Source organism: Oryctolagus cuniculus, chromosome 19 (assembly GCF_964237555.1).
Source record: "Oryctolagus cuniculus chromosome 19, mOryCun1.1, whole genome shotgun sequence".
NCBI lineage: Eukaryota > Metazoa > Chordata > Mammalia > Lagomorpha > Leporidae > Oryctolagus > Oryctolagus cuniculus.
Genome location: NC_091450.1, coordinates 33,965,880 through 33,976,049, shown reverse-complemented (window position 1 = coordinate 33,976,049; position 10,170 = coordinate 33,965,880). Strand labels below are relative to the sequence as shown.

Sequence of the window (10,170 nt, the reverse complement as noted above, 5' to 3'; positions counted from 1 at the left end):
TGGGGGTGGGGGCGGGGGCGCTCGGCGCAGAGAGGAGACGGGATGACAGCCTTGGTTTTATTCAGCTGCACGGAGAAGCCAGCCACAAGGCGCCCCCCGCCCCTAGCCCACCGCACGCCCTCCCCCGCCTCCTGGCTGCATGGGCTCAGGCCCCCGGGGCCCCCGGGAGATGGGGGTGCGGGGCACCCAGCGCAGCCAGAGGCCCCGCCGTCCTTGCGTGTGAGGCCTGGGCGCCCGGCCCCGCGAGCCAGCCCCCTCGCTGGGAGGGGCCGAGAGCAGCAGCCACAGGAGGCCGCAGGGCAGCGCAGCGGCGAGCAGCGGGCATGGCCGGGCGGGCGGGCTGCCTGCGGGGGACACGCGCTGCCGTCAGCCGGCCCCAGGAACCCCTCCCATCCCGGAAGCCCCGCCTCCTGGAAGACCCACCAACACCAAAAGCAGGCCCCACCCCAGGAGCTCCTCCCACCCAGCCCCGCCCTCTGGAAGCCCCGCCCACACTCAGCCCCACCCCTGCAGCAGGCCCCGCCCCGTGAAAAGCCGCTCCCTCACAGTCTTGCCCCAGAAAGCCCCGCCCACACCATAGCCCACCCTGGAAATAGGCCCGCCCCCTGGAAGACCCACCAGCACCAGAAGCAGGCCCCGCCCCTCGAAGTTCCTCCCACACCTTCGGCCCCGCCCCAGAAGCAGGCACCGCCCCTCGAAGTCCCTCCCACACCTTCGGCCCCGCCCCAGAAGCAGGCACCGCCCCTCGAAGTCCCTCCCACACCTTCGGCCCCTCCCCTCGAAGTTCCTCCCACACCTTCGGTCCCGCCCCAGAAGCAGGCCCCGCCCCTCAAAGTCCCTCCCACACCTTCGGCCCCGCCCCTCGAAGTTCCTCCCACACCTTCGGCCCCGCCCCAGAAGCAGGCCCCGCCCCTCGAAGTTCCTCTCACACCTTCGGCCCCGCCCCAGAAGCAGGCCCCGCCCCTCGAAGTCCCTCCCACACCTTCGGCCCCGCCCCTCGAAGTTCCTCCCACACCTTCGGCCCCGCCCCAGAAGCAGGCCCCGCCCCTCGAAGTCCCTCCCACACCTTCGGCCCCGCCCCGGAAGCCGGCACCCGGCGAGCCCCGCCCACGCAGGAAGCCCGGGTCCCACAGCGCCTCCCTCTGGGCTGGTGGGGAGCGCCTTGGGGGCTCCCGCCAGCGCTGCCCCTGGTCTGGGGGCTTCAGGCTGCGGAGGCGGGCGCGGCCCCTAGAGGTGCGAGGATGAGGGTCCGCGGGCGCGGCCAGGCACGTACCCGAGGCAGGCGCTGCGGCGCTGTCCGGCCGGCCCGAGAAGTGCGCCGGCCGTGGCGCCAGGGCGCTGGTGTGGGGGCGCCCCTGCGTCGGGGCCGCGGGGGCCGCGGGGCCGGTGGGGTCGGCGTGGAGGCCCAGCTGGCTCAGCGCCGACGTGTTGAGGCCGCGCAGCCAGCTGCGGATGGCCGGGTGGCTGCGGGCCTTCTGCAGGTCGCCCAGGTTCTGGCCCAGCAGGGTGGCGACGCTGCTGACGCTGAGGCTCTGGGGAGACCGGGGGTCAGCGCCCGCGGGCCGGACCCGGCTCGGCCGCCCCCCGCCGGCCGCGCGCCCACCTGCAGCACGCTGGGGTTCAGGCTGGCGAAGGTGTCGATGTCCATGGAGACGTTGGCCTGCGCCAGGCGCTGCAGCTCCTCCACGGGGGCGCCGCCTGCGGGGGCGGCGGTCAGGGGTCAGGGGTCAGGGGGCCGGGGCGCGCTGCGGGGCGCAGGGGCGGCTCTCACCCAGGTAGGGGCGGATGAAGTGGTAGTAGGCCGCGGCCGTCCTGGTGCTGCCGAAGGCCTCGCGCGCCTTGGCAAAGAGCGCGTTTTTCTGGTTCTGCGCGCAGCAGGAGACGTCCAGCGCCCCGGCCAGCCTTGGGGTCAGGGTGAACAGGTGGGCGCGCCTGTCTCCTCCCCTCCGTGGTGGGCCTCGTGGCGTCCTCATGAGAACGGGGTGGGGGGGAGACGGGTTTCCAGGCTGGGGTGGTGCTGTCCTGTGGGGGCTCTGTGGGGGGCCCGGCCAGGACCCCGGCCTCCGGAGGCCCGGGGGGGTGCACCGCCCTGATCGGGGCCCAGAGCCTGGGCCGGACCCCTCCCGAGCCCGCCGTCCCACGCGGTCTCGTGGCCGGACAGCGGCCGCGGGGGTGGGCTCACCGGAACTCTGCGGGCCCGATGGCCTGGATCTGCCGGGCACTCATCCTGCACAGGCGGCAGCCCCCGATGGCCACAAGCAGGGCGCCCGTGACCGTGCCATTGTGGTCCAGGAACTTCTGCAGGACGGCCTGGGGGCGGGGCCGGCTCAGCAGGGCCTGGGGGCGGGCAGACCCCAGCCGCCGAGGGCCTGGCCCCTGCGCCCTCACCTCTGTCTGGTTCTCCAGGGCCACGTCAGGGGCCAGCAGGGTCTGGACGGTGTCTCTGGACGTGATGTTCCACTGGCTGATCTCGGCGAGGGAGTAGAGGTAGACCAGCGAGGTGATGCGGGGCAGCTGGTCCTCGGGCACGCCCCCGGGGTAGATCTGCGGGGGGGGCAGCGGCTGCAACCCCGCCTCCACGCCCCGCCCCCCCAGCGCCCACCGCGCAGTCCTGGGGTAGACCTGTGGGGGCGGGGCCTTAGCGGCTGCACCCAGGCCTCCATGCCCCCCCAGCCCCCACTGCTGAGTCCCGGGGTAGATCTGAGGGGCCACACCCCGGCCTCCCCCCCCCCCCGCACAGCCCTGGGGTAGATTTGCAGGGGCAGGGCCTTAGCGGCTGCACCCCCCTGCCCCCGCCCCCCCAGCCCCCACCGCGCAGCCCTGGGGTAGACCTGCGGGGGCGGGGTCTCAGCGGCTGCACCCCGACCTCCATGCCCCCCCAGCCCCCACCGCGCAGCCCTGGGGTAGACCTGCGGGGGCGGGGCCTTAGCGGCTGCACCCCCCTGCCCCCGCCCCCCCAGCCCCCACCGCGCAGCCCCCCCCCCGCACCTGGGCGAGCTTGGCCTTGACGACGTGCTGGCACTCGGCGGGCAGGGGCTGCTGCAGCAGGGCGTCCAGGCCGGCCCTGAGCACCTGGCCGTCCAGGCAGGACTGGAGCTGGGCGCAGTTGTAGCGCACCAGCAGGAGGTCGTCCCTCAGCGCCGCGGCCGTGAGGTTGCCGGGCACGCAGGGCCGGCCTGTGTGGGCGGGCGCTGCAGTGAGGCCAGGCAGCGCTGACCCCGCTGCCACTCCCGACCCAGACCCTGCCCGGCGCCCCTGAGGCCATGACGCCTCACTGACCTGTGCCGCGCCTGGGCCTCGCGAGCCCGGAGGTGGCCCTGGACTGCAGGAAGCTGGTGGCGAAGCGCCCGGCCTCTCGCTGGCTGAGCCGCCCCGCCCGGCTCGCGGCCACCACGCTGCGGAAGAAGCCCAGGCCCACGGCCTGGCGGGCGGGTGTGGTGGCGCCGCACCACCGCCCCTCCCCTCCCCGAGCCCCTGGGCCTGGGCAGGCTGGGGGGGCCAGCCGCCATGCCCCAGCCCGGCCCCGCCTACCTTTGGCACCTGCGCCCACAGGCAGGGGCTGATGTGCAAGGCCAGGGGTCCCAGTGCCCGCAGCCCCTCTAGGTTCCAGGTTTCAGGGGGCCTGGGACGAGGAATCGGGGCTGTGTCGGGGTCCAGGGCAGCATCGCAGGCCCCCCCGAGGGGTCGCGGGAGCAGCACCGGCCACTGGCACCCGTGCTGGGGTGCCCAGCCACCACCCCCATCCCCGTGCCCCACTGCTGCAGGGGCAGAGTGAGGCTGAGGGCGGGGGGCTGTGGCCACCAGCGACCCCACCCACCCAAGGTAGGTCCTCCCGCTGGCCAGCAGGCCGTTGAGGGCGGCCCCCTGGGCCGTGGTCAGCTGGGGGCAGCGTCGCAGGTTCTGCAGCACGCGGGGGTCTGCGGCCAGGATGCTGGCTGCGTCCATGTCGCACACGAGGGCTCCGAGGAGCTCCAGGTCCGCGGCGCTGAGCCGCGGGGGCGGCCCCCCCTGCGGGGACAACGGGTCAGTGCCGGCGGGAGGCCAGGGCCTGCTGTCCGTCCAGTCCTGCCGAGCACCTACCAGGCAGGCCAAGGCCATGTGCTGCAGGGCGGCCCTCTGGTCGGGCAGGTTGGCCAGCAGCTCCGTGTGCCCCTGGGCGGCGTGGCCGGTGAAGGCCCGGCAGTCGGTGACCCTCACCTGGCTCAGGCTGCAGGCGGGCGGCAGTGTCAGCCCAGGGCCACCCACACCGCCTGTCCAGGGCCCGCCCACTCTGCCCACCGGGGGCCGCCCACACTGCCCACCGGGGGCCAGCCACTCCGCCAGCCCTGTCGGGGCGGGGGCGAGCTCCCGTGGCGCAGGTGGGGGCCGGCCACTCTGCCCGCCCTGTCGGGGGGGGGCGGCGAGCTCCCGTGGTGCGGGGGGGGGGGCCGGCCACTCCGCCCGCCCTGTCGGGGGGGGGGGCGAGCTCCCGTGGTGCGGGGGGGGGCGCTCACTTGTATCTGCCCGCCCTGTCGGGGGGGGGCGCTCACTTGTATCCGCCCGCCCTGTCGGGGGTGGGGGGGGCGAGCTCCCGTGGCACGGGGGGGGGCCGGCCACTCCGCCCGCCCTGTCGGGGGGGGGGCGAGCTCCCGTGGTGCGGGGGTGGGGCGCTCACTTGTAGAAGAGCAGGAGGTCGGGCGGGTGCAGCAGGAAGTCATCCTGCAGGCGGTGCCGGGCCGCGAGGTTGGCCAAGCAGCTGAGCTGGGCAGGACGGGCTGCGGGTCACTCCCTGTCCAGTCTGGACTCTGCCTGGCAGAGCCCCGGGCTGAGCCCCTCAGCCCTCGGCCCCGCCTCCACCCCGCATCGCCTGGACCCGCTTGAGGTCTGCATCAGAGCAAACCCCAAGGTGGCTCCAGCCCCCACTGTGGCCAGGACGCAGGACGCAGCTCCCCCGGTGGGGGGTCCAGAGGGGGACTGGAGGCCGGCAGGGGCAGCAGCCGCTGTCCTCCCTGCGCCCGGTCCCTGCTGTGCCAGACACTCCCCGGGGCTCTGCTGGGCGGGCCCTCCCAGGGCCGCTTGGCTGCCCCGGGGTCATTGAAAGGACGTGGGGTGAGGCACAGGTGCAGTGAGAGGCCCACCCCAGCACCCTCCTCCACCCTCCCGAGGACAGGGTCCCCACACTGAGAGGGGAGGCGGACCCCAACTCCCCGGCCCGGGCGGGTGTTAGCCACGCTCCACGGTGAACAAAAAGGCGGAGAGTGGCACCCTCCCCCTCCGAATCAGCCCAGCCAGCCCCTGCACAGACCCCCCCATGCGTCCCGGAGCTCAGGGGACCCACTGAGGGGGCACCTGCGCCGTGCTGCAGGCAGGGAGGGGACAGCCCGGCCAGCCCCTGCACAGACCCCCCCATGCGTCCCGGAGGTCAGGGGACCCACTGAGGGGGCACCTGCGCCGTGCTGCAGGCAGGGAGGGGACAGCCCGGCCAGCCCCTGCACAGACCCCCCCATGCGTCCCGGAGCTCAGGGGACCCACTGAGGGGGCACCTGCGCTGTGCTGCAGGCGGGGCGGCTGGGGCGGGGGCGGGCAGGGCCTCGCCCTCCCGTTGCACAGCAGTGACAGCAGCTGGCTCAGAGACAGACACGTGGGCGGTGCTGGGGCAGGGTGGTGGCCCCCAGGGGCTGGGCTACCTGTCACAGCAGGTGGGAACCGCTGCCCGCCCTCCGCCGCGGAGCCTACCTGCCAGGCCTTGAGGGGCACCTGCTGTGAGGCCAGGCTCCTGATGAGGGCCGAGAGCTGGTCCCGGGGCAGCTGGCAGGCGGGCTGGCCGCAGAAGCCCTGCAGGACGGACGCGTTGGCCCTGGACAGCACAGGAGAGCCCGTGAGGGGCTGAGGGCCAGCCCAGAGGGAGGTGCGGGACAGGAGCTGGACCCCGCCGTCTCCCAGCGTGGAGGGCCTGGGAAGCAGGCAGAGCAGGCCTGACCCCGACGTGGGAAAGGTTCCCGCCCCAGTCATCGGTCACTCGGTCCTCCGTGCCCTCTGAGAGCCCGCTGCTGGGGCCAGGCCCTGGTGGTCCCTGTCCAGACGCGGGGCTGTGCTTCCTCCCCAGGCCTCGTCCCTGCTGGCTGGGACCCACTGCAGGCTGCCCAGGGGTCAGGCCATCTCTCCCCCGCGAGCACAGCAGAGCCGCCCAGGGCGGGGGTCTGTCTGAGATGGTCAGGCCCCAGGGACCTGGTGCGGACCCGGAGGTGGCCTCTCCCTGGAACTTGTGTGGGAGCTGTGGGAGGGCCCGGCACTCACCCCGCCCCCAGGCTGTCCCCGCCAGCGTCCGGCTCCCCCTGGGGGACACTCTTAGCCCAGGGCGGAGAGCAGTGGGCAGCCAGGCACAGGAGGAGGGCCAGGCCCAGGCACGCCAGGGCACCTGCAACAGAGCGGGCGGTGAGGGCCTTGGCTGTGGCGGACACAGGAAGGGCAGAGCGCAGGGGGCTTCGGGAGTCTGTGGGGCAGGTGGGACCCCTCCCCTGGTGCCTCCTCCAGGTAGGGGGATGTGGGGGAGGCCTGGCCTCGGGGCGCCCGAGGGGGCTGGGTGGGTGCGCGTCTGACGGCCTCCACACCGTGGCGGTGGTGCTGGGTGCTGGTGGGTCCATGGCAGCACAGACACCTTCCCCCCCTCCAGAGCCCCCTGCCCCCGCTCTGTGTCCCCCCCCGGCCTGCACAAGGCCCCCCCCACCTCCCGAGCCACTCAGGCACTGAGCCTCTGTACGGGTCAGCCCAGGGAGCCCCAGGCAGACTGGAGTGGTGGCCCCCGGGGGGACGAGGCACTGGGCGGGCCAGGTGGGCTGCCAGGGACAACTCGAGTGGCCCCAGCCTTGCTTTGTCCCTACACTCCCTGGGGCAGCCCTGGGGCGTGAGCACCCCGTCTGTGGGTGGCTCGCCCCACATGCGCAGGTGTCAGCTCACCAGCTCTGGTGCCCATGGGCGTGCGGTGCGCTGGGCCTGGCTGAGACATCTGGGACGGCAGGTCCAGGACCGGCTGGGGAAGAGGCCGGGAATGAGGGGGCTCGGGGCTGGCAGGGCGCTGGCCCTGAGCTCGGGCTGCAGCTGTGTCCCTGCCAGAGGCACGGGGCGTGGGGGGCAGCCCGGCTCCAGGCGGTCACAGGTCTGTGCTCAGGGCACCTGGGCTGTGGAGTCTCCTGTGCTCCCTGGGGCTCCTTAGCACAACCGCAGCTTCACCCCATGCCTGGGGGGCTGGGGGGCACTCCTCTGCCCCCACCTGGGCCATAGCCTCCAGCTGTGTTCCTAAGACCTGGCCCCAGGTGACGGCCCTGGGCAGCCGGGCCTCCATGCAGACCCAAGCTTCACGCCTGGGGCCTCGTCTTCCGCCCCCCCCCCCCACTCCAGGGCCAGGGGGAGGCAGGGAGGTCAGCGGCCCCAGGGCAGGGGCGGAGCGGACGCTCAGAGGGGCTGCCCTGTGCTGGGGCTGGTGGCCTCCGCCCCCCCGCACCTGCCGCACTCACCCGAGCGGGAGGGAAGGCTGCTCCCCAGCAAGGCGCAGGCAGGTGTGAGGTCAGCCCATGCAGACAGGCGCAGACAGGGGTGAGGTCAGCCCATGCAGACAGGTGCAGGCAGGGGCCCTGGGGTCCCCGCTCATCCCCACGCCTGGCCCAGCAGGCAGCGACTGCCCGCCCCGCCGGGCCCGCCGCTTCAGTGACACCTGCCAGGCAGCCACAGAGAGGAGGGGCCCGGGCCGTGCCCAGGTGACGCTCCCACGTCAGCCCCAGGAGACCCCAGGCACGGCAGGCACCTGCTCCCCAGCCCCAGGGAGCTGGCGGCTGCGCAGTGCTGGGGCCAGCCCCGGGCAGCTGCACCCTGAGGGTCATGCGTGTGCCACTGTCTGTGACCCGGGCATGCATCCCAGTCCCCGAGGGAGCACACGCACTCCTGTGTGTCCCCTTGCCAAGACGTCAGACACACATGGACCCAGGGTGGCGGCTGGCCTTCTGTGGCCATTCTGTGGGTGCTGGGATGCGGCCAGGCAGGCGTGTCAGGCGCGTGTGCGCTATGGCAGAGGGGGCGTGTGGACAGCCTGCCCCAGCCCGTGGCTGTTGCTCCACCATGGAGGCCTCTGGGCGTGAGCGCAGGAAGTGAGACTAGGGGAGGGACTTCCCTGCCCCCCCGCCCCCCTCCCCGGCCGGGCGCCCCAGTGTGGCCCCACCCTGGGCAGGGCCAGCACCACAGAACCACATTCAGAGCTCAGGGCTGGGGGTGCCCAGTGTCCAGCCCCACAGCCTGGCCAAAATGCTGACGTGGGCCTGCGGGGCCAACAGCTGGGGCACAGCACCATGGATGCACGAGGTGGCGGCCTGCTTGGCTCACGAAGGGCCCTCGGGCCCTGGCCGGACAGCTGCTCGGGACAGGGCTCCAACCCCTGAACCTGGCAGCCCCCGTTTTGGAGGGCCTGTGGACGGGGGGTCTTGTCCACCAGAGGCCGGATGCTGGCCCGCCCACCGTGGACAGTGACAGGAAGGAAGCGCCGCGTCCCCACCTCCTGGGGGTGCCATGGCCCTTGGCACAGCTGCGTCCCTCACCCTGCAGGCAAGGACACCGAGGCTAGGGGCTGCAGACCCCTGCCCGGAGCCCCCAGAGCCCTCCCCTTAGCCTGGAGGGAGCGGAGGGTGGGCAGTGGTCCAGGGATTCCTCAGGTTCCGGGAGGGGGGACACCCCACCCTTCCTCCAGCTCGCCGCCGGCCTCTTGTCTGCATCCTCCTGCTGGCCTGTGCCTTACTCTGTGGGCTCATCCCAACCCTGGGCCAGGCCGCTGTGTCCAGCTGCTGCCCCTCGGCTGGCCGTGGCTCCCTGCTGCGCGGGCTCCAGCTTCCCGGTGGACCTGGTGCTGCCCGGGCGGCCAGAGCCTGCTGGGAGGGCGTGGGCTTCACTTGCAGTGCCTGCGGCTGCGTCCCTGCTCTAGCTGGGACCCCTGGGACCCCACCCACTACGGGGGAATCCACTGACCTCACGGTGGACTCTGAAGGCAACTCAAAGAAAGGCCTTCTCCATCCCAGCTGCAGGAACGGCTTCTCATTCCCTCCCCTCCCCAGCGCATGGCCGAGCTTCCTGGGGCCAGGAGAGGCCCGGCACACAGAGGGAGGTGGGGTGGCTCAGCCACGGCAGGTGTGGCAGGCAGCTGGGCACGTCCCCTTGGGGGACAGGAGACAAGAGTGGCCCTGCACATGGAGGGAGGTGGGGGTGGCTCAGCCCTGGCAGGTGTGGCAGGCAGCTGGGCACGTCCCCTCAGGGGACAGGAGACAGGAGAGGCCCGGCACACAGAGGGAGGTGGGGTGGCTCAGCCGCGGCAGGTGTGGCAGGCAGCTGGGCACGTCCCCTCAGGGGACAGGAGACAGGAGAGGCCCGGCACACAGAGGGAGGTGGGGTGGCTCAGCCCCGGCAGGTGTGGCAGGCAGCTGGGCACGTCCCCTCAGGGGCCAGGAGAGGCCCGGCACACAGAGGGAGGTGGGGTGGCTCAGCCCCGGCAGGTGTGGCAGGCAGCTGGGCACGTCCCCTCGGGGGCCATGGCAGGCGTGTGGGGGCACGTCCAGCAGAGGCGGAGGTTGGAGGGGCATGGGGCCCTCTAGGGACATCCCCTGGTCCTGCACGGCTGCTGGGTGCCCATTGAGGGCCAGGCCTGCCAGACACGGTGGGGAGTGAGGCCCACAGGGAGTGGCTGACACAGGATGGGGCGTGGACGGGGCTCAGCGAAGAGGGAACGTGCACTGGGCGTCAGCCTGGAAGGAGCCAGTGTCCTCCAAAGGCAGGCAGGTCAGAAAGCTGCCTGTGGCCAGTGCTGACCCAGGGGCCGGGGCCGGGGCCGCACGACCTCCCCACCGGCTCTAGCCACTGCCTCTGCAGGCTCAGGCCTCGGGGGCAGTGGCCCCTGCTCCCACCTGCAGTCAGTCATTCTGGGGCTTGCGTCCCACAGTGGGCAGGGCCCCGGCCAGGCCCAGGCCGTGACCTCAGGCTGGTGGGGTGACACGGTGGGGTAGCTCTCGGAGGAACCCTGCTCAGGACCAGCTGGGTGCCCCACGGCCCCCAAACTAGGCTGTGCGCTGCTCGTGCCCAGGAGGAGGAGGGGAACCGGAAGGGTCTGTGTGTCCAGACCTGTGCCCGAACCCACCAGACGCAGCCATGTCGCCTCAG

General features: G+C 73.3%; 1 protein-coding gene across 1 annotated transcript; it reads right to left on the bottom strand.

Annotated features, from left to right (window-relative positions):
• Window positions 1–43: 43 nt before the first annotated feature.
• On the bottom strand, window positions 44–10,023 carry LOC127489711 (mesothelin-like protein). The gene is made up of 17 exons (XM_070064181.1): window positions 8,989–10,023; window positions 7,494–8,891; window positions 6,937–7,009; window positions 6,277–6,397; window positions 5,716–5,836; window positions 4,655–4,740; window positions 4,081–4,207; window positions 3,818–4,008; window positions 3,532–3,622; window positions 3,280–3,421; window positions 2,989–3,176; window positions 2,389–2,544; window positions 2,183–2,310; window positions 1,772–1,902; window positions 1,604–1,698; window positions 1,274–1,532; window positions 44–344 (listed from the first exon to the last, which is right to left on the bottom strand). Exons 2-17 carry the CDS (start codon window positions 7,887–7,889, stop codon window positions 103–105), a joined length of 2,547 nt encoding a protein of 848 aa, XP_069920282.1. The 5' UTR covers window positions 7,890–8,891; window positions 8,989–10,023; the 3' UTR covers window positions 44–102.
• Window positions 10,024–10,170: the final 147 nt, after the last annotated feature.

Excerpts from the sequence above, each read along its gene's own strand:
- LOC127489711 (XM_070064181.1), bottom strand. The coding sequence starts at position 7,889 with ATGCATGCCCGGGTCACAGACAGTGGCACACGCATGACCCTCAGGGTG. Across the intron at positions 7,010-7,493 it reads CAGCCTTCCCTCCCGCTCGG|CCGGTCCTGGACCTGCCGTC; the intron begins GTGAGTGCGGCA and ends CCTCTTCCCCAG. Across the intron at positions 4,009-4,080 it reads ACATGGCCTTGGCCTGCCTG|GGGGGGCCGCCCCCGCGGCT; the intron begins GTAGGTGCTCGG and ends TTGTCCCCGCAG.